At 36.1% G+C, this 25,042-nt stretch overlaps 1 protein-coding gene and 1 long non-coding RNA gene across 3 annotated transcripts; one reads left to right on the forward strand and one right to left on the reverse strand.

Moving 5' to 3' along the window:
- Positions 1-25,039, reverse strand: def6a (DEF6 guanine nucleotide exchange factor a). 2 transcript variants are annotated; one of them, NM_201040.1, is given in 11 exon segments: positions 1-458; positions 1,074-1,164; positions 3,955-4,153; positions 5,565-5,731; positions 7,588-7,886; positions 10,441-10,549; positions 12,903-13,049; positions 14,802-15,029; positions 18,653-18,832; positions 21,881-22,021; positions 24,855-25,039. In NM_201040.1, coding segments are annotated over 11 exon segments (1,839 nt in total). In that variant the 5' UTR covers positions 24,951-25,039; the 3' UTR covers positions 1-276.
- LOC147835537 (uncharacterized) lies at positions 17,656-21,420 on the forward strand. Its single transcript, XR_015497688.1, has 3 exons — positions 17,656-17,736; positions 18,621-19,689; positions 20,232-21,420. It is a non-coding gene; the product is annotated as an uncharacterized LOC147835537 (long non-coding RNA).
- Positions 25,040-25,042: the final 3 nt, after the last annotated feature.

Genomic DNA, 25,042 nt, shown 5'->3' on the forward strand with positions numbered 1-25,042 from the left:
TTTTTTTGCTGCAATGCACACATACTGAAAATACTTCAAAATTTATTCAGCGTACATCTTACTCTACACAAGAAACTCATGAGTCAATCAGATAATTATGTAACAACTACAGTACAACACGTTTCACTTAATGAAGTGTATAAAAACGGAATATTAACAAACAATGACAGTAATAAAAAGCATCACGATTGAGGTCTTGGCGCCTTTTAAAAACAACTTCCTTTCATTCAAATCAGTCTTAGCAGTGAGAATGCGAGATTTTTTTTCCTTCTGAGGTTAAGGTATTTCCATTTGTCCGTTTGTAGACAAGCGCCTGTCTGCTTCACACCCTCCTCTACTTTCCATGTTTTCTTTGCTTTCCTCGTCCTGCTCCTCTGATTTCTGCTTCTGACGCAATGCTGGATCTTTCTGTGAAGGGATGCGAAAGCTGGAGAAAGATCCACCCGAGGAACGCTTTTCTAGATGAAAGCAAACAGGAGGTGAAAAAAATAAAGGGAAGTTAGAGGTTAGAGTAAAATGCTTAACGGTAGCATCACACTGCTAAAACAACAGATGTATTTGACAGGGCTGTTTTAAGGGAATGAGGTTATGTGCATTTGTTTTCTGAAACCACAGTGAGAATGAGTGATGCAGACCTAGATTGCATCCCACACTATGTTTTGCATTACTGCTACTACTTGCTGAAATACCAAATTAAGAAAAGCCACATTTGAATTTTCTCATTCATTAATTTTCTTTCGGCTTAGTCCCTTTATTAATAAGTGGTGGCCACAGCGGAATGAACCTCCAACTTTTCCAGCATATGTTTTACGCAGCGGATGCCCTTTTAGCCGCAACCCAACACTGGGAAACATCCATACACTCTTGCATTCACACACACACACACACACACACACACACACACACTGCGGACAATTTAGCTTATTCAATTCACCTGTATAGCATGTCTTTGGACTGTGGGGGAAACCGGAGCACCCGGAGGAAATCAACATCAATTTCCGAATTCACACCATGGAATATTAAGGCTGTAGCACATAATCATGAATTGCACTGTGTCTTTAAAACATGCATACCTCCTGGTCCAATGGGATGCATTAATCTGTTCATCTGAACGTTCCAGTGTTTAACATTGGTGCTTGCCTGACGAAGCTTCCTTTGAGCAGCCTGTCAGAATAAAAGATGCAGATCAAATAAGGTAAAGTAGTACATCATTGAATAAATGACAATACTAATGAGGGCAAAAAATGAATCACTTATCAGAAGTTTTGGTTCTGTAAGCAAGGTTTCTGCAGGCTTTACCAAGTTAATGAAATTTCAGACTTAAAACTAAGGCTAAAAGCTAAGCATTATTTTTTGAAGGCCAAACTTGCCCAACAAAAAAATTCAAATTAGACATTTCTTAGCCACATAATTTTTAAAATAATGTTTAAAAACAAGCGAACTCTAGTTGCACACATACACTTTTTGTTTTCAAAATAGCTTTTCTTTAAATAATAATAATAATTGACGAGCTTTAAAGGGGACCTATTTTACCCCTTTATCAAGATTTAAGATTATTTTGTGTCTGTAACGTTTCAGCTCAAAAAACCCATCAGATCATTTATTATACCTTTGTGTATTTTGTAAATTTGAGCTGTTTTGACTTTGTAGCTGTTTTTGTTGCCTGTGCCTTTAATGCAAATGAGCTGGTTTTCCACGCCCAGCGATCCCATGTGCGTGTCCAAGCCAAAGAGATCACTTACTATTGCTATGATTGGTGTAGCTTCTCCTGCTGCATCTCACGCATAAGCAGCACAGAGACAAACAAAAATGAAGCAGGTCACCCTTTCTACAGTAAGAACATTTCCAACGGCTATTTGATGTATTTGTTGTGGAGTTAATTCAAGCCTTTCTACAACAATGTGTCACACACAATGTCGCTATAAAGTTTGTGCACGTGCACATCCTTACACACACGTTTAGCTTTGAACTGTTTTTGCACTGCAAATGTGACAGGATACACATTAATATCCACTGCTTTATGGGCATCCGTTATGTTAATGTACAACATAAGCCTGATTTAAGTCCTTAAGTTCCTTTATAATTGTATTGACACTATGTGGCTGTGGTGATGAATTACGCAGAGTCTTTATTACAAACATGCACTGTTTTAGAAACGTTTTAAACTTGTAAAACTCATAAAACCTTCAGGTGCTGCTGAATAGAGAGCTGAACAGATCTTTTTTTTTTTTAAAGATTTTTTTTTATGCCTTTTTGCCTTTATTAGATAGTACAGTAATTAGACAGGAATTGAAGTTGGAGAGAGAGAGAGGGGGGTAGGGTAGGGAAATGTCTTCGAGCCGGGATTCAATCTCGGGCCGCCCTGACGTGGTACTGCACCATATGTCGACGCGCTAACTAGGCTATTGCACTGTATACATGGCTGTCAATCAATTCGGTGGGTGGGGAAACCGCACTTGTACATTACGTTGTGGTAGGCCTCAAAATGGGAGGGATTTGTATGCTATATTAATGTCATGAAATTAAAAAAAAAAAAAAAAAAGGGGGGGGGGGGGGGGCTTATTGTGTCTTTATCACTCTAATATGACTGTGGACACACTATACAAACACACAGTTCTGTCCAAACAGCTTACAAAAGAGGATTTTCATCAAAGGTGCCCTTTAAAAATTATAATAATCTAAGCATGGTCTGTTAAGTTCAGACCATATATTGTCTATATTATCTATAAATACATGGATAACTTTTAAATAAATGTTATTGTAGGAATGACAATTAAACCGTATGGGTAAATAGAGTTAAAAATAGAAAAAATAAAGTTTAATAAAGTTGAGCTGTATTGTTGGTGACTATGGGTTTTGGTCCGATTGGGTAGCTTTACCAGGACAAATGAAAAATATGACCGTTTTTAAATTAATTAAGACCTCAAGACAGTATTTCAGTGAATTTAAAGGGCACCTATTTTACTCTTTTTCAAGATTTAAGAGAATTCTTTAGTGTCTCCAGAATGTGTCTGTAAAGTTTTAGCTCAAAACACCCATTAGATTATTTATTATACCTTTCAGAATATTGGAAATTTCTGCTCTAAACACAATGCAGCTGTTTTTGTGGCCTGCACCTTTAATGCTAGTTCTCCTCGCCCATCGTTCACACTTGCCTGTCACAATGTGCCTAAATCTCTGGCTGCATGCATCAGATGAACAGCACAGTGACAGACATGGAGGAAGCAGATCTCATAGAACGTTGGTGATACATACTAGAGTAAGAACTTTCCCAATCATTATTTGATGTATTTGTTTTGGAGTTACACCGATGAGTCACACACACACAGCGGACACACACAGCACACCCATTTAACTTCACATGGCAAATGTGAAAGGATGCACTTTAATATCCACTGCTGTATCGATATCCATTATGTTAATGTACAAAATAAACCTGTTAACGTCCACAAAACGGGACTTAAGACTTAAACGTTTTTAAACTTGTAAAACTCATTCTTGATCACATTTGATGATGATTGATGATCACACAGCGCTGAACAGATCTTTTAATCCCAGTTGTTTTGTGCACGTCCTGTCTTGTTGATATGATTATATGCGTTACTACAGAGACATGTTAATACGTGAGTGTCAATCAATTCAGTGGGCAGGGCAACCTCACTCCTACATCACATTGCGGTGGGCCTTAAAATGGGAGGGATTTGGATCCTATTATAACATCAGGATATTAAAAAAATAGACTTATTGTCTTTATATCTAGACTTATCTTTATATCAATATGACTGTGGACACACAATACCTACAGTCATGTCCAAACAGCTTAAAAAAATTTGTTTTCCTCATAGGTGCCCTTAAAAGACTTTTTTATAGCCTAAAATTTTGTTATTGAAATGCAAGACATTTTAAGCCCTTGCAGAGACCCAGTGTAGGATAGAGACCCATAGAGTAACTGACCACCACATCTTGGTCTACTCTGTAGCGATTGGCCCTGGTCTCCTCTAGCTGCCTCTGTGCCTCCTCCAGAGCCCGAGATTTGCTTTCCATCTCTTGCCGTAGCTCTTGCTTCTCCCGTTGGGCCCGCTGGATATACTCCTCCTGCTCCTCACGGAGACCCATAAGAGCCTTCATCTTCTCTTCTTCCTCAGCCAGTAATCTGAATCAGTAAACCACACCATGCAATCAAGCACTACAACGCTTGGGCAGATCATTGTACATTAAAAAGTGAACTACTAACACAGAAATTGACATTGGAACGGAGCATTTTGTGCTCAGTTTGAAGCAACAGCACTATAGTTGAGACATGATCAATAGAGGCATTTTCACTGGGTTGTTAGAGGAACTAGCCATTAGAGAATAATAATTTTCCTGGTTGCATTCACACCATCTACTCTGAAGTGAAAAGGGTCAGCTGATAGTAACATTGAAACTCTACGTTCAACAAAATAAGCAGTTGGAGGATGAGGACACGATGATCAAACCTGTTTTCATTTTGTTGTGTGTATGTGAAAATGGAGATAGATACCACTGGTAGTTCCTATTGTGCTATGTTAGACCCTACTGAAGTAGGAGCTACTTTCGTACTCCCAAATGATGTTTGTATGACTAAACGCATTCTCATTTCCTACAGTGTGCACATGCCAAAAAAAAGGTATGCTCACCAATAGTTTTAGGAACTATGAAAACATTAAAAAATACAGTTTAATTCATAAATACATCATAGAATCTTAAATATATTTAGGATTTATTATTATTTAATCATTCCAAATCCTAAAATTTTATTTTTAAGTACAAATGAATCTTTTTTTCATGAGAGGTTAGCATTGTCTCCTCACAGCAAGAAGGTCGCAGGTTCAAGCCCTGGTTGGGTCAGTTGGTGTTTCTGTGTGGAGTTTGCATGTTCTCCCTGTGTTTGTGTGGGTTTTCTCTGGTTTCCCCCACAGTCCAAAGACATGAGGTATAGGTGAACTGCATAAGCTAAATTGGCCAAAGTGTATAAGTGTGAATGTGAAAGTTTAAGAATTTTCCCAGTGCTGGGTTGCGGCTAGATGGGCATCCGCTGCATAAATCACATGCTGAATATGGCAGTTCATTCCACTGTGGCAACCCCTGATAAATAAAGGAACTAAACCAATGGAAAATTAATGAATGAATGCATATTTTTTATCCATTATATTCAATGTGGTATCAGACTTCTGCATTCAATTGCAAGCATTTAGATGCAACAGGTTTTTTTGTTTACAAAAGGGTTTTGCATGTATAGCAATATAGGTTTTGCATTGTATAGCAAACAAATTTGAAACGGAAGTAGACTGATTGTCTTTAGCAAATAGAAACAGAATTTGCTTTTCCTCTTGGAGTGCATTCACACATTTAAATTTTCCTGAATAAACATATTTATGTTAAAAGAGCTTGTTCCTGTGCACGACTTCCTCTGGTTACTTCCTCTTGATTAATTCCTCCCTAACCGGACACAATTTAACGCTGATGAACTTTTAGACTATGATGTTTCTCAGCTCACTGAGCATGTGTGTATTACACAACCGTGTTTGCGTGCTGCTGCTCACCGAGCTTGTGCGTAGCGGAAGGCTTCTTCGTCCTGCCTTGCTTTGATTTCCTGCTGTAACGCATCCTCTAGCCGCTGCTGCATGGCCTCCAGTTCTCTGATACGTGTTCTCTGTTTCTCAGCCTCTGCCTCCTTCAGCGCCATCTCTGCCTGCATGCTTGCTCGTGCCTGCACACACACAGAAATCTTTATCTTTATCCAGAAATTTATTTAGAGTGCCTTTAATTTACTAACTCAGTTTCTGGATTTGAAGTGAATCTGAACTGAGATGGCCAACACGAGGCAGACATGTTTGTATTTAAATGTAAGGAAGCAAAAATTTGATTAATTGAAAATTATGTAGTCAAATTTTTAAAGTAAAAAAAATAAATAAATAATTACGTGTGTGGAGGTAAATTTTGAATGGAGACATATAAACAAGTCTTGTTTAAATGTTTTGACCAAAAACATACAAATAAAAAACGATGACAAGAAGTCATGACAACAAATGTTTTTGTTACTTTCAATTTAATCAGTTAATAAGATTAAACTATTTTTGTCATATTTTTAGTGAATTTTACTGGTTTGAGTTGAAGTTACTGCATTTATTGGGCTTACTAACAGAAAGAATGACTAAATAGACAAATGGATAGACTGTAAACAAAAAATAGACAGACAGACAGAACTAAACATACGGATGGATGGATGGATAAACGGATAGATAGAACAACAAAATGATAGAACAAGTTGCAGATAGAACAACAGACAGAGAGATAGAACAACAGACAGAGAGATAGAACAACAGACAGAGATAAAACAGACAAAGAAATAGAACAACGACAGAGACAAAACAACAGACAGAGATAGACTGAACAACTGACAGAGAGCTAGAACATAAAGACAGAGAAGAAACAGCAAACAGTGGTAGAACAACACAGAGATAGAACAACAGACAGAGACGAAACAACAAACAGAACAACAGACAGAGATAGAACAAGAGATAGAAAGTCAGAACAACCGACAGATACAACAACTGACAGATATATCAACAGACAGAGAGATAAAACAACTGACAGACAGAACAACTAACAGAGATAGAACAACAGACAGATACAAAACAACTGACAGACAGAACAACTAACAAAGATAGAACAACAGACAAAGACAAAACAACTGACAGACAGAACAACTAACAGAGATGGAACAACAGACAAAGACAAAACAACTGACAGACAGAACAACAGACAGAGCTAGAACAACTGACAGATAGAACAACTGAGAGTTATATAGAACAACAGACAGACGGAACAACAGAGATATACAAAACAGAGATAGAACAACAGACAGAGAGAAAAACTGACAGATAGAACTGATAGATAGATAAAACAACAGAGACAGATAGATAGAACAACAGACAAATAGGTAGAACAACTGACAGATAGAACAACTGACAGATAGACAGAAACCGGTAGATAGAACAACAGACAGATTGACAGAACAATAGACAGAGAGAAAAACTGACGGATAGAACTGATAGATAGATAAAACAACAGAGACAGATAGATAAAACAACAGAGACAGATAGATAGAACAACAAACAAATAGGTAGAACAACTGATAGATAGAACAATGGACAGATAGAACAACAGACAGAGACTGATAGATAGAACAACAGACAGATTGACAGAACATTAGACAGAGAAGTAAAACCACAGACAGAGAGATGGAACAAAAAACAAAGAGATATACAACACAAAGAGATAGAACAACAAACAGAGAGCTAGAACAACTGACAGAGAGCTAGAACAACTGACAGATAGATAAAACAACAGACAGAGACAGATGGATAGAACAATAGACAGATTGAAAGAACAACGAGAGAGATAGAACAGACAGAGATGAAATACAGAGAGATATACAACACAAAGAGACAGAACAACAGACAGATAGAACAACTGACAGATAGATAGAACAACAGATAGAGAGCTAGAACAACTGACAGAGAGAAAGAACAACAAACAGGCAGACAGACAGAAAGAACTCACCTCCTCAGCCTCTTTGAGCTGGATCTCCAGAGCCTGATGAAGCTGTTCGTGTTGTTGTCGCCTGCGCTGTTCGTCTTGCTCCAGCATGGCCTGCGCTTGCCTCTGCGCCTCCTTCAGCAGCTCCAACTCCGCCATCTTCCTCTCCCGCTCCTCCTGCAAGGCCCGCAGACGCTGCAGCTCCTGCTCCTTCGCCTCCCGTCTCTTCTCCCTCTGCTCCCGCTGATCCCGCCGTTTCAGCTTCAGGTCCTTATGAAGAGATGTTTTACCCTCCACATACAGCCGAATCGCAGTCTGGATAGCTGGTGCAAAAATTTAAATAAAACAATATAAACACTTATATAAATGTTTTATTCATGTCATGATGCTAGCATGTTGTGAGATGTTTTTGCACTTGGTATAGTTATGTGGCTGTTGCTATAGCACTCATTTATTCATTCATTCATTCTCTATATGGCTTTAATGGCTTATAGTCCCTTTATTAATCTGGGGTCACCACAGCGGAATGAACCGTCAACTTATTCAGCATATGTTTTACGCAGCGGATGCCCTTTCAGCTGCAACCCATTACTAGGAAGCACCCAAACACTTATTCACACACATACACTACCTAAAATTTAGCTTACCCAATTCACCTATAGCGCATGTGTTTGGGCTGTGGGCGAAACCGGCATGAACGTGATAATAATAATTAAATGGTGGAGCTTCTTGACTTTGTTCAATAAGGAGCGTTTTGATTGGTGGATTAAAAACTTGACCACGAATGGCTAAACAGTATATCTTCCAAAAAAAAAAAAAGTGTGTACAAATCAAATGCACATTCAGTAGTTCATAAACACATCTAACATAATACATAAATGCATAAGAAAAGTAATCCAAGAACTTAATTTACACATTAATGTGTAAACATTTTAAATGTGTTAATGTAAGATGCAGATGTGTGAGCATTTGGAAAAATATCTTTTCTTTTTTTCTTCTGAATTTATGAATTGTGCTGTGCATTTATGAATTTTATGAATGCAAATATATTATTTTTGAGACTTGATTTGGCTCCATAATTTTAATCGGTTAAAACATATGAATATGGTAAAAATATAAGCAGCTGTAGAAATAATATGTAGTACGTTAAATTATATGAGATTGGTTTACTTAATGTTTGGAGGCAAAATTATCGCAGCTCCATACTTCACACAATATATTAATTAAGAAGATGCTATTGAAGAACCCCTATAATGGGTTTTTAAAAATTAACTTCCATGCAGTGTGTAACACAGCCCTAAGTGAAGATAATAATCCAGCTAAGGCTTAAATCTGAAGATGCACCATGTTTAAAACTATTGATTCAGCTCTAAAAGAGTTGATTCATAGTGGTTCGAATGAATCACTGCTGTAATGATTCTTTAGCTGTGCCAGCGTGACGTTGATACGGAACTCAAGCCCTGCCCACTTGCTGCATGCGCAGATCTGGGAAAATTTAAACCCCGGCCCCACACACAAACACTGTAGAAAGAAAAAAAAGAAGACAAGTCCTGTAGCAGAGATCCCGGTTGAATCAAGTCACATGCTGTTCTCTTAAGTGCGAGGGAAAGTTAGTGTTATTGTCCCTGATGAGGCTGTGAAGAGTCAGTGGTTGAAGTTTATTTTTGCAAAAATACCTCAGCATTATAGCCCCAGCCTATGTGTACTCGTCATTTTTCTGACGAGTGCTTCAGCAATCTACATGCTTACAATTGGGGATTCATCGGCCGTTTGTTAAAGGAAGGATCAGAAAAGACTACTGATGTATGGGACTTTGACAGAAACTTTACAGTACACAGTTCATGGATCAGTTACTTCCTCTATTACACAAGTGTAAGTAGCTTAAGTGCGATTAAAATGGTTGCCTCCTTGTTTTCTCTAGCTTGCAAATTATGTATTTAATTGTGTTTTGTTACTGTAACCGCTTGTACTGTATCTGGTTAACTCTTTATAATTGCTGAACGAATCATATAAGAGTCTTTGGGATAATTAGGTAATAATTAGATATCAGCCTGTTGTTGGAAACTCCCAAAAGCAAAATATGACATTACTTATGGATAATAGAGGCTTCTGTAATCCAAATGGATGATATTTTTACGTGCAATTAAAATACACAAATCTTATTTACGTCTAAAAACATTTTTTAAATGTAGGTAATCTCTAAATATTATTAAATAAAATATAATAATAAAAATAAATAAATTAAAAAATGCAACTTTTTAAGAAGTTGTTTTAAGGTGATATGTTTTTTTGCACTTGATTTAGTCTCATGGCTGTAGCAGGTAATTTATATTATGCTGAAATCTAAAAAAAAAAAGTCACCTTAATATCGTCATGACATTATAAGCATTTTTTGCAACGATATTATGACCCACAAGGTGAAAGTTAACAAGGTAAAGTCCATCACACTTTAAAAGAAAAAAAAAAGCTTTTCCTGTTTGCAGTTTCATTTTAGATGGTCTCACGAAACATCAAGTGAGTAAAAATTCAACCTTCGAAATGTCACAGGTTTCCCTTGACAAGGCGTTACACCAGAAAACCACAGTGATAATACAACAATAAAAAAATGTGTGTATATATATATATATATATATATATATATATATATATATATATATATATATATATATATATATATATATATATATGTATGTTTAAATAAGTTTAAATTACAACATCTACAATATATAAAGATTAAAACAGTGACTGATTGAGCGTCTTTTGAAAAGAGGGACACTAGACAGGGAAATAATCACCTCTTTATAGTTTACACAGTCACATTTGAAGTAAGATACATGACCTGACAAATGACTAAGCCAAATAATGTTGTGTGCAGACCTGTAGTCCACTCCTGCCTCTGTTTGGTGTCTGACGCGCTGAGTTCGTAAGTCTTGGTGAGCGTCTTCAGACAGAACATGCACCTCTTCCCATCTCTGTCAGGAAGAACCTTCAATTCAACATGAAGCATTATTACATACATCACAGCACCATATTACATTCATTACAGTTGTGAACTGAGCAGCCTTGATTATGCAAGCTGAAACTGCATGTCTTGAACTTGTAATGTCAGACAATTGCACTTAAAGGTGCTTGTGAAGTCAGCGGAATGGTAGGGCTAGGGGTGGGGGTTTGGTGTGTGCATTAAAAAGCATTGCATGCAGCTCACATTGCAACTGCACCAGGTCTTTCACAGTATTAGTTCCTAACTTGAAATTTGCAACACCCACCAGGGGCCACTAAAGATTTAAAGGGGTCACTCTATTTTGATCTTCCAGCATTAAGCATATTTCTTCTAGCATTTCTGCTTTTTTTTTTTATAAGCACCACCCACTATCAAAAAAATTTACAATCGGATGTTTAGAGTTGTTGTTCAGACCATAGACTGAATCACTCAAAAGCAAACGTTACACTAAGCTTTAAAGCACTAATGCAAATATAAACATAAATAAATGTATTTTAAATTCTAAAGACACACACAAATTGTCAACATTTATTTGAACATAGTAAATCTTAGAAGATAATATTTGTCAGTGAACTAAACAACTGTGGGGTTCATTTAAATCTGGCCATCATTGTTAATAATACTGTCTTTGTTGCAGCTTCTCTGCTAGGATTTCTTTTAAAGGAACACTCCACTTTATTTAAACAGGCTCATTTTAAACTCCCCAAGAGCTAAGCAGTTGCGTTTCACCATTTTTGAACACATTCAGCTGATATCAGTGTCTGGCAGAAGCACTTTTAGCTTAACTTAGCATAGATTATTGAATCAGATTAGACCATTAGCATCTCGATAAAATGACCAAAGAGTTTCGACATTGCTATAGACTATACAAGACATGTCACTCGTATAGTTTTCAATGGGGGAAAGTGTAATGATTAATATGGCAAATGAAGCCACACCTACTAGTGCAGGAGCCAATCATCTATCATAGGCTTACAATTCTCTGGGGGAGGGGCTTGGACCAGATGCGAGTTTCTGCAGATTTTGTGTGATTCAAACGTTTAGAAAGTAAACTAAACAAAGATGGCCACCAAGTGAAATGACTTGCCTTAAAGAGACTTTGATTTCGATCATTGCCATTTTCTAGATTGATATGGCAAGGAACTATACCAGGGGTGGGCAATAAATTTATCTAAGGGGCCACATTAACTTCTGGGGCAGTTTTAGAGGGCCAGCCCAAAACAGTTAATTTGTATAAAAAATAAATAAATAAATAAATAAAAAATAAAAAAAAGTACAGTGAAACTATTCAACAGACATTATAAAAGCTCTAAAGTTTAAAAATGAATCAACTTTATGCAAAAAGTATTTTAAAGACCAGCATTACAATATCAACTTCATATAAATGTCACTGGGTTGGCTGTTTGATTGCTCCACCTTAGTTTTTTTTTATTCATTCATTCATTCATTCATTCATTCATATATATATATATATATATATATATATATATATACATACATACATACATACATATATACATATATATATATATATATATATATATATATATATATATATATATATATATATATATATATATATACATACATACATACACACACACACACACACACACACACACACACACACACACACACACACACACACACACACACACATACCCTGTGTTGAGCTGAACAAGTGCACTGAAGTCAGGTTGAATGCGAGGTGGATAAGTGATGGAATGATCATCACTAAAAGACCATCTGTATCTGTAACAGTCACCCCCTCCCCCCCCTTTTCGGTTTTCTCGCGACCGTCATGTGGCCCGTGGGCCGTAAAATGCCCAGGTCTAATCTATACTATCATTTCAGCGTAATAATCAATGCAAGTGCAATATTACACAGCAGCTAAAAATAGTGCCAAGCACCAAGTCCTACACTTGAACCTCTGTTTAGAATCTGCATAATATCATTGCCCTGCTCCTGCTTTTTTGGAGCGAGATGCTAATGGTCTAATCGGATTCAATGATCTATGCTAAGCTAAGCTAAACTGGCTCTCGCCAGACCCAGAGATCAGCAAATGGATTAAAAAAATGGTGAAATTAGGGGGAGTTGTACAAAAACCCCATTTTCAAAAAGAGTGTGCCTTTAAGGTGTGAGGGTCATTAAGGGTTTATTTTTTTTAAATAGAGGTCTCTTGAAAAAAAAAAGCTAACTTTGATTTGCAAATTAATGGGCCGAGAAGGAAACAGCTCATCAACCACATTGCCAACAAGCATCTATTAATGCTGACAAGCCTTGTGTCTCACACACGTCAAGGCCACTGATACCATTACTAACCACATTTTCAACTTACCTCTACACAACAGTTTCCATCCAGCTGAATGTTGCCTTTGTGGTCCTTGCGGTCTTCGCTGGTGAAGTATAATAAAGTGCTGGGTCTCAGGGTGAACCAGCGCTCTGTCCAGTTTCTCCTCAGCTGACCTTTCTTCCACAGATATCCCTGGAGTGAAACAGCATGATTTTACGAATAAGTCAAATACACCCATAGACACTTACAAATGTGCACACAGTTTTTCAATGTTATTTGTAACTCAATAAATACAGCTATTTTATATTAGTGTCATACACTCACCGGCCACTTTATTAGGTACATCTGTCCAACTGCTTGTTTACACAAATTTCTAATAAGCCAATCACACGGCAACAACTCAATGCATTTAGGCATGTAGACATGATCAAGATGATCTGCTGCAGTTCAAACTGAGCATCAGAATGGGGAAGAAAGGTGATTTAAGTGACTATGAACGTGGCATGGTTGTTGGTGCCAGACGGGCTGGTCTGAGTATTTCAGAAACTGCTGATCTACTCGGATTTTTATGCACAACCATCTCTAGGGTTTACAGAGAATGGTAAAAAAGAGAGAAAATATCCAGTGAGCAGCAGTTCTGTAGGCGCAAATGCTTTGTTGATGCCAGAGGTCAGAGGAGAATGGCCAGACTAGTTTGAGCTGATAGAAAGGCAACAGTAACTTAAATAAACACTCGCTACAATTGAGGTATGCAGAAGAGCATCTCTGAACACACAACATGTTCAACCTTAAGGCGGATGGGCTACAGCAGCAGAAGACCACACCAGGTGCCATTCCTGTCAGCTAAGAACAGGAAACTGAGGCTACAATTCGCACAGGATCATCAAAATTGGACAATAAAAGACTGGAAAAACGTTGCCTGGTCTGATGAGTTTCGATTTCTGTGTGACATGCAGATGGTTGCCGCCAACAACATGAAAGCATGGATCCATCCTGCCTTGTATCAGTGGTTGAGGCTGGTGGTGTAGATGTGATAGTGTGGGGGATATTTCCTTGGCACACTTTGGGCCCGTTAGTACCAGTTGAGCATTGTGTCATCTTGTTGAATCTATGCAATGAAGGATTATAGTAGGTCTGAAGGCAAAAGTGGGTCCTAACCCGGTATTAGTAAGGTAAATGTTATAAAGTGGCTGGTGAGTGTATATATATATATATATTAAGAGTCCACTTGATGATTCTCTGTATTTACTAAATTTAAAATATACAAATATTAATAATCATTTTACTCAATAAAAGGTCTAATACATTATATCCAAATATATAAAATATTAGATAATTTTTTTAATGATTTAGTTAACAAGGTTATTCAATCAAACATTTATTCGAAATGAAAACTTTTGTTTTGTGTGTAACATGAACATAAACATGTCTGAAAACTTTTTTGTTGTCATTTTATGCATAAAATACAACAAAATAAAATTTAATTATTATATATTTTTGAAAGAAACATCATCTTTAATCTACAGAATAAAATAAAAATACTCAAAACATAACTGTAAAAATAGTAACTCCATAAAAACAAAATATTTTCAAGTGGTATCTTTTTTCCCCCATAGCAGTGTGTAGATAAGCTGTTTTATTAAATTATCTATTTATTACAAAAATTCTGGAAACAAAACAAAAACAAAACACTATCACAATAAAGGCTGAACATTAATAGTTATAATAATATATAATAAATGATTCTTGAGCACCAAATTTAATTTAGTTAAAAATTAGTTAAAAATTGTATTAAAACTAATGACTCATTTATCCAAACAAATTCAGCTTTTGTGAACATAAGAAATTTATCTCATTCACATTTATAGGTTATATACAAAAAACATAAGAAACAAATAAAATACAAATCAATAAAAATATGAATACAAACAAATAACGTAATACCTCTTTCAGCACATCACCGACTATTTCCCGATACACTTCCTCAATAGCCATGCTGACGGTTTCTTTGGCAATGCCCCGAGTGAGTTTCCCAGAATTCATCATTTCCAAAAAGGTCCATACAGTAAAGCCATTCTGCTGAACAGAATCTTGGGAAATGAAGTCCTCCAGTTCTACGTAGTTTAGTTCTACACTCATGGCCATGCAGAACTTCTTGAGCAGATATTCAACCTGTGAAAAAAAGCTAAAACTTTTAGTGAGAGATTCTGTGGTGATAAGAAGAGGCGCTGCTTTTACCAACCAACCAACCCACAAATATTGCTTTAAAAATGCTGGGTTTTGATTAAAAATTGCTTTAAATTATTAAATGTGCATATATTTTTAAATTTCACAACACAATAGATTTTAAAGATTGTTCTTATTTTTAAACTAGCATTTGCTTTTATGTGTACACCAAAATAATGCTTGATTTTTATTTTAAACATTGCAAGTACTAACTGTACTGGAGCATGTTTTATTCCATTCTGTCTTACTTCTCCTGTGTGAAACCATCACAAGTTACATTTTACCAACAGTTGCAAAATGAGGCACAGGAAATCAACCGAGCAGCAAGACAAGAAATGGCACAAGGGTGGTGGGAAAATGAGCACATACAGCACAGACGCATCAAAGAGAGATAGAAAATGACAGATTATTTTTAACCATGTAAAAACAGTTCCTTAAATGTGTTTGCAAAACTTTTAATATAATTTTATCAGTTAAATAATGCAGTTTAGTGCTCACTGTATCTGCAGTGACAGCAACACCAGCCCTGTTTCCTGACAACAACTATTTAAAGAACAGGGTAAAATGCATAAAGCGGTGTTTATTAATTCTCAATTAAAGGCAGACAAGATGAAGATGAATATAAGGAAATTACTAGCAGATATGGTCTTATAATTATGTCAGAAACTGAAATACCCGCAGATTTTTTTTTTTACCAAAAATATTTAGTGTTCATTGGGATTTGTAAGTGTTTTTGAAGCAAGCATCTTCTTCCCTGCAAAGGCAGCATCTATTTGATTAGAGCAAAAATAAAAACAGTTGCATGCTAATTTGTTATATCAATTTAAAGATACTGTCTTTTGTGTGAATATATTTCATAATGAAATGGATTTATGTTACTGAAACACAAACTTTCAGCATCATTAGTCTTAGAAAGCTAAAAATAGCATAGTTGATGGCCCTGTGGTTAACAAGGAGGTCTGATGTGATTTACAAGTTTTCACAAATGAAACAGTCAACAGACAGTTGATGGGACAAAACCCTACTATTTTAATACTTTTTAGTTCTCCCAAAATGTATTTAGATACTTAAGTCATACCTAGAAACGTCATTTCAAGGTGAAAACAAGAATCGAAACCAACAGAAACCACATATAAATGAGTCTTTTTTTCCGCTTAAGAACTAACTTTACATTTCTGAGCCACTTTTACAATGAGTTTAAACCAACAACTTCCATTTTTGAGGCTGTATGAAGTCAAATAGTATATAATAAAATAACCAGTGTGCGAATTATACATGGACTTTTTTTTCAGTGGTTGTTTGGTAATACATGCTTCAGTGAATCAGATTTATGAATGTATTTAAGTTATTAATTAATAATATGTATACGTTTTCAGTGTTTTGAGGGATATTTAATGACTATTTTAGAGGTTACTGCTGGTCAAACTATGCAAATGTGTCTAATGTTTCTTTTTTTAGGCTACATGCAAATATAAACACCTATTTTACCAGAAACATGTTTTGTGAATATTTAAAGAGTCTATCGGTGCTCTAGAACTGTTTCAGACTGTTGAATTATATTTTTTCTAGCACTGATTGACAAGATTATGCATTCACAATGGTATACACCATTTTGGGGGATCAAATGTATATTTGAAAGAAAGATATTTCTTATTATTATAAAAAAGTTGACACATCTGGTTTTGATGTACTTCAGGGTGGATCAAGCATTAATTAAGGGGGTCAATCCCCCCCAAAGCCCTATGTAATTCGCACCCTGGAAATAGCTCTCGTGTCTAAATAGGTTTTGAACAATATATTGTTTATTATCTGAATTTCTTATTATAATTCAAACCTGGTTGTCTGTTAAGGTTAAATAACTATATTAGTTACCATGAGTATAGCCAAATTAACAATATTTCTATCGCATTTATATTAATCTTAACTATATTTTCAGTGCTCTATTTTTTGCATAAGGCATTAGACACCGGAGTCAAATATTAATAGGTGTTTGTAGTAAAAATGCAACTAAAATAAACCCAACACCTTTTCATTCTTTCAATTTCTTTTTGGTTTAGTCTCTTTTTTGTTAATCAGGGGTTATCGCAGCGGAATGAACCGCCAACTTATCCAACACATGTTTTATGCAGCAGATGTCCTTCCTGCTGCAACCCAGTACTGGGAAACCTAATAACCTTTTGTTGGCTTAATTCCATATTTACAAAAAATATGTATTTTATATTATATGTATTTTTTAGGGTTACCCTAACCCTAACCCTAACCCTAAGTCTTAAAATTGAAATGAAAAATGTATTTTAAGCTCATTGAGGAATCAACAAACTTAAAAGCAATAACAAAGAACTTTGCACTCATTTTGGACCAAATGTTTAAAGAGCCCTGGGCTCTTGTTTGGTTATGTCGTTAATGTTTTTCAAGCATTCAAAAACGTTTAATGCAGTGTAGGCCCTTTGTTAAGTCAAATACAATTTTAAGTATGGCATTTTGCCTTACAACCAATCACGTGTCTCTGTTGAGTTTAGGAACGCAGTAGCCAATCACAGGTGTTTAGACAAACACCGCTAAGCGGTTTATTGTTTGCGCAGCATCACTGACTGAATTTCGCGCGCGTCTGATCTCTGTCATCGGAAAAATATTGTAATGTTACTGAAATTACGTAAGTATGAGATTCAATACACAGCTTCAATGACTAAACCGGTTGTTTAGGCATATTTCGCGGTAGACCAACACCATATAGTGTACCAACACATGTTTTGTCCGTTACTCCGTGTTGCCAGAATACAACTTCGAGGCTGCCAGTATAACTCTAACGTTGTGTCCCCCGAACACAAACATTTTATTTGCATTGCTAACGTTTTTTGACATTAAACGCATAATTATAACATATAGATTAATAATAGATAATGATTTTCCATTACAGTGAAAGTTTATATTATTGGTTGATTTAAAAGACTAATTTTATGTAACTTATTTGAGGTAAAATACAACAAAGATAACTTACTGTTAAAATGAAAATGATAAACATTAGTCTATGCATGCTAAAAAGCTAATCAACACCAGGGCAAATACAGCCCCTTCCCTTTTGAAAATTAACTATTTATGAAAGTACAAATGTAGTAACAATATTTTTTATGCAATAAACACTGCCATTTTTGAAACCAGGTTTATAACAAATTAAACACCACTAAGGTTATGGGTTGTGCAGTAAAACCATGGCTAATTTGTGGTTTGTTTCATTTGTAAAAATAATGTAACCCTGAAAGGAACCAGCATGAAAATTAAATAATTATTATTTTACAAATGCATTAACTAATGTAAACAACTGGCACCATATTGCAAAGTGCTACTCGGATGGAAATTGTTCTGATTTCAAATAATACATTTATAATTGTGAAGTAATTGTCCAATAATATTTGGAGCCACTGTTTAACCACCGAAATACGAAACCTCTCTTACCTCACTGCACACAGGCTTATGATTATTTAAAGCATAAAAAATCTATTCAAATGACTAAATGAGATATTATTATTCTATGTACAGAGACACGAGAAGTCATCCTACATTATCCTCACCTCATCAGGGATCATGACCAGAGGATATCTGTCCTCTGAGAGAAATATGAACAGGCACCAGAGGCGGAAGGCATCTTTAGCAGGTAAAATACTCTTTCCCTCGGGTCGATAGTTCTTCTTGGCAGTAAGAGTCCAGCAGAGCTCATCCACATTCTCTTTGACAAACGTGCCTTCCACCACCTTAGAGACAGCAGACAAACACTTAGTGAGAAACCATGCCACATTATCAAGAAATAAAAGCACATTAATGATAAGAACAACAAAACATAGAGCCCCTAAGAGGTTCACTTACTAATGTACTTTTTAAAACTGCTCTGGGCAATGAGATATACACCTGCTGTTTTAATTAGTCTCTTGTCCACTTTCAAATACTGATAACTTAAATTTGAAAGGCGATAAACACAATACCCGACATAATTTATTTGTGAGCCAGATTACAGAAACTAAACACAAAGAAACACAGTAAAAAACTTATTTTATTTTGTCACAATTGTAGAAAACAAGGAAAATACGAGGAAATAGTCAAAGGCACTGATCCAAACCCTTATGACCAGCAGCATGAATGTGAAGTGAATTGCAATACAGAAATTACGTTTATTAGATAATATAATTAATAATATATAGATATCACAGTTTGAAAAAAGTACATTATAAGTGTGCAGATCACTGTTGCATACTGTTGACAGCTGGACTGTACTGATTTTGATTGTAATGTACTAATAAGCATCTTTTGTAAGATGCTTTAGAACAACAGTTGTGAAAAGATGTACTTGATGTACTTAAACTGAACTGTGTAAATAATTAATAATTTAATGGCTGACAACTTATCCTTGAATCATCCTAAAGTAGCGATTTCAGACAACAAAGTTTAAATCCATCTGGTTCAAAAACATATTCCATAATGTTTACACAATGAATTACAGAATGAAGCATTCATGAATCTCAAGACGTGTATAAAGGGAGGTCAGCGCCTGCTCCGAGTGGGCTGTACAAACCTGGAGTTTTTCGTTGATTTAATGCCTTTTACATGACACAGAGTTTAAAGGCTGATTTATACTTCTGCATCAAACACCGGCAAAAGCTACGGCGCTGACGCATAGCCCTTCGCCGTGGTCATCGGCGTCGCTGACGTGCACCTCTCAAAAAATGTAACTACACGTCGCAACGACACGTAGCGCAAGCTCTGTGATTGGTCGGCTTGGTAGCGCTGATGAGTCTGGGCAGGACCGAGAACCGCGTGAATGGTGCAAGCCTGATGGAACGATTGTTTACAAGTGTGGAGTCCCGTGAAGGAGCTCCGGATGAAAAGTTTTGTTTTGTGTTTACCTCATAGTTAAAGTTGTTGCACGTCCGCCAGTTCCTGCCTCAAAATGAGCGAGTTTGAGTCACTTGTACATCCCGGAAGTGTTCAGGAAAACAAAACAGCAGCGAAGAAACTCGACACAGGAACATTTACACCTCACTGCCAACAAGCGTTTTGGAAGTGTTAATGCAGACCAACAGAGACAGCGCGCAGAAGTATAAATGCACAGCTACGCGCGTTGCATGCGCCGTGGGTTACGACGGTCAGTTGACGCAGAAGTATAAACCAGGCTTAACCTATTGTGCTTTATGAATGTCTACACCTCACAGTAACCTGATGTTTTATTAATGTCAACTACACCTATTCTTAGACCAACCCTAAACCCAGCCCACCTGTGGCAGTCCCTCCCACTTGAAGGTCTCTGGGCTTTAGCTAAACCTACTAGCAAATCTCTGAAAGTGGTCAGAAGTGAACCTACAAAAGAAGTCAAGCCTAGGATCATTTTAAGGGTGCTTTCACACTAGCACTTTTGGTCCACAGCCAAGTTCGTCTGATGTCAGAGTACGGTACGTTTAGCTAGTGTGAACGTGTCTTCTGAACCCAGGTGCGCACCTGTGAACCGGCCAGGCAATTGAAGCAAGTTTGAAAGCACCTTAAGACTATCTACACTGAATGCATCTTTGCATCTAAAAACATGAAATGCAGCAGTAAGGAATGCAGAGCAAACAGTTGTCATGCTAACTTGCTACAGACAACAGAAGCTTGGAACGCTTGCCTTGTCTCTGAACTCCTCTGATTGGTCCACTGCTTAAAAACTGACATTAATAAGTGCATGCAAAAGTTTAAATTCCTTTCACTTGACATGGCATTTTTAAACACAACACTCATATGGGAGGCACTGCAAAAGATACAAGTGTAACGTAACAAAAGTGTTACACACATCCATCAGTTTCAGTGTCCAGCCCAGACACCCTCATGCTTTACGCGGTGCTTTATTTCTTCTTCAAACCATTTCTGAATTCTGAGTCTCGCGTTTTTAGAAGCAAATACATGTTCGTTGAGAATGAGCCCTAGGCTATCACTTTTAAACACAGTGTCAGAAATGACCCCAAATTAATTAGCAATTTCCACCATTAAATCTAAACAAATGACTCAAGGTTTTTGTAAGTAGGTCGGAAAAAGCAAGCATTTGAGTTGCCTGCAAACCATAAAACTGCTGAGTGGCAGTGAACTTCAGATAACACACTGCTCATATCTGCGTTTCTGTAAGTTACTAAAACCACACATGAAAAGACTGAACAGCCCAGATATGTATGTGCAACACAGAATGACTCTTTTCTACCGTGTATGTGACAGACAACTGTAGTCGTCTAGTTCAGTTTCATTCTCACAACAGAGATTTGTGATTGTTTGTTAGACCTTGTAGTAACTGAACAACTCACAATAAACTTAATAATAATTGTTGAAAAAAGAAAAACAGGTTTAAAATTATGAACTCTCATTGATGTTAAAGGGACAATATACCCAAAATCTGTCATCATTTACTAGCCCTTCTCTTGTTTCAGTCCTTTCAACATTAAAAGATATTTTGAAAACTATTGGAAACCTGTAACCAATGACTTCCATTGTATTTGTTTTTTATGCAATGGAAGTCAACGGTTACAGGTTTTCAGTCTTCTGCACAATATCTTATTGTGTGTTAAAAGAAGAAATAAACTGATAAAGGTTTGAAACCACTTGAGGGTGAGTAAATGGTAGGTATAATTTAATTTTTGGGTGAACTATCCCTTTAAGTTAGATAAAGATGGCTGCCATAAAATTGAAAAATACACAGTTTTTGAGTGCTAGATAAACTGTACAGTTGTGCACAAACAACACATCGTCTTGCACACAACGCCTTTGTATGAAAACCAAAGAGAGCATACCTTGTCCAGGATGTATTTGTTGAGGTAGGGCATGTACCCCTGGCTGGACACGGGACCGTCGTCATCATCTCTGAAATGCTCCTCAAGAGCCGCCGCTTCATGCGGGATTTTCAAAACTGTGTACAGATTATGAGACAAGACCTGCAGAGCAACAGGTGTGTTTTAAATAAGGAGTTTCATGGTCTCATTTGCACTCCACTTTTTTGTTCAAGAGGAACAAGCAAAAGCAAAACTTGTGCAAGCAAAAGTTTGGAAACATTCAACATTTTAAAAGAAGTCTTTCTGCTCACCAGGGCTGCATTTATTGGATCAAAAATATTGTGAAAAAGTTATTTTAAAATTTTAATGACTGTTTTCGATGTTTTAAAATCATTATTGCTGTGGTGAGGGTCACGCCATACTTAAGAAATTATTCTAGCTGCAGATTTGGCTCAGTTTTATGATGTTACTATTAGCATATAATTATTAATAAATAATCTTAGCAGCCTGGTTTCATTTGGCGAATTCAGATCTACAGAAAATTAAAAATAGCAATGTTTATTTGTAATAAAATTTTTTTAACATTGTAGATTGTTCACTGTCACTTTGGATCATTTTATCGTGTCTTTAATGAAAGGTAATATTAGGTAAATGTAAATATAATATTACATCATGGTGTCCAAAACCATGGATCAGCACAACTTTTTTTCAAAACTGCTGATAATAATAAGAAATTGTTCTTAAGCCTTGTACAACAATAAACATTTGTAATAATGCATTAACACACACAAAAAAATAAACGCAGCTTTGGTGGACCGATATGACTTCTTTACAAATTTGTGACTGGTAGTGTACAATAAAAACAATTTAGCTTATAAACAATTTTACTTACATTTACAGTTACAAAGAAATAACAAGAAAAAAAAAACTCAAAGAATGAAAGAGGATACTGCCTCGGGGAAAAAAACTAAAGCAGCACACTAATGTTAGGCTGGACCACCTCTAGCTTTGATTGCAGTGTGTATTGGTTGTGGCCAGTGTTATGCAACATCTCTACAATTGTTTTCCCATCAAGAGTTGCATTGATCTGTGGCTGAGATCTTGCATTAATGCAAAACTCAAACCAGTTTGTAAAGTAGACACCAGCTTTTTTCCATTGTTTACATGGTTTAGAGACCAATTCATCGTGCTTCCTGAACCATTTCCACAAGCACTAAAAAGCTGCATATGAACATGCCACAAACATAATAAGCATTGATATAATGGTTCATTCATTAAATATTTTTTAATATTAAAATCCAGATGACAACTTGTTCAAATAATAAAACAATTTTGAATAATAATAATCGCACAACATTTATGTGCAAGTCAACCGGTCACCATTTCTTTTAAAAGATTTAATCTTTTAAAAATGCTTTTTGCAGCACATCTGCACTCTGATTTCCAACTCTTTCAAAAGCATAAATAATTCAAGCATTATTGCTACCTTGAAAAAGTAGCAAGCACATCACAAGCAGAGGCCTGTTTATCCATATTACATTGAGGTTTGATGAAATCCACAATCATGGGATTGCAAGTTATATTTATTTACTTTTAAATATTTTAAGGACTACCAGAACAGCCCTCTGGCAAAAGAAGAGCTGGATTGGACTTCTCTAAGTTTGCTCTGTAACTTCTCTAAATGTTTTTTGAAAATGACGGTGTGGACAAGAGATGAGTAGACCAAACCAAGGTGTTATGAAGAAACAGATCTCACTACACACATCCGGTGGCCACCATTCTCAAAGCTGAAGATATAAAGCTGGTCGGTTTGAGTTCATTTACGCTTCATAACCACAAACGTCCACTGTTCAGCGATGACCAAATACAACAGGTCATCTTGAGGGATACGGACTGGACTAAACACATTTATGAGACTAAAGCAGCAATTTATACATCCATGCAAAAAAAAAAAAAAAAGTTTGTACATTGAAAAACAAGATGTATTGGAGATACATACAGCTGAAGTCAGAATTATTAGCCCTCTTTTGATTTTTTTTCTTTTTTTAATATTTCCCAAATGATGTTTAACAGAGCAAGGAAATGTTCACAGTATGTCTGATAATATTTTTTCTTATGGAGAAAGTCTTATTTGTTTTATTTTGGCTAGAATAAAAGCAGTTTTACATTTTTTAAAAAACAATTTTGGGACAAAATTAATAGCCCCTTTAAGCTAATTGTTTTTTTTTTTTGATAGTTTACACAAAAAACATTGTTATACAATAACTTGCCTAATTACCCTAACCTGCCTAGTTTAACTTATGAACCTAGTTAAGCCTTTAAATGTCACTTTAAACGATACAGAGGTGTCTTGAATAATATCAACTGAAATATTCTTTACTGTCATCATGACAAAGATAAAATAAATCAGTTATTAGAAATAGGTTTCTAAAACTATTATGCTTAGAAATGTGCTGAAACAATATTCCCTCCATTAAACAGAAATTTGGAAAAAAAAAATAAACAGGGGCGCTAATAAGTCAGGGGGGCTAATAATTCTGACTTCAACTGTATGTTTGATAAACACGTAATTTAGCAAAACTAAATGAGAAACCACAAAACTGCAATGCAAAATGGCAAATTATTATAATCAAAAATGACATGGATAAAATAAACTACAAAAAAAATAATAATAGAATTCAGCATTTGCATGAAAAAACGGGTTTCCTTAGGTTGGCTGTTGTGTAAGTAGGCAAGTAAAAAAAACCTGTGCCCCAGATATTTAGACCATGTGGCACTTGATTATTTGATCACACAGGAAACAGTGCAGGCAGTTCAAGCAACTTTATAGAAAAACATATATATTTTTTAAAAACTTTTTTTACTGATCCTTTCGCATTAGAGTATCTTCGGTTACTCTTTTTAAGAGAGCTAAAATCAGCCTCCTACGGAAGCCTAATTTTCAGCCTCTCTCATCTCAGTTTCATCATAGTGCAATAACAGATTTGCAGCTCACCTTAAGTTGAGACTTGGATACCTTTCCACTCTTCTCCACATCCAGAGCTGTGAAAGCGTACCAAATGGACTTGAGCAGTTCTGAGCGCAAGTCCATGACTGCAGCAATTTTACTCTTCGTTTTCCCTTTTTTCACTGCCTTCTCTTTCTCTCGCTGTCGTTCAGGGCCTCCCACACCCAGAGCACAAG

The sequence above is a fragment of the Danio rerio genome, chromosome 8 (assembly GCF_052040795.2).
Source record: "Danio rerio strain M-AB ecotype USA chromosome 8, GRCz13ab, whole genome shotgun sequence".
NCBI lineage: Eukaryota > Metazoa > Chordata > Actinopteri > Cypriniformes > Danionidae > Danio > Danio rerio.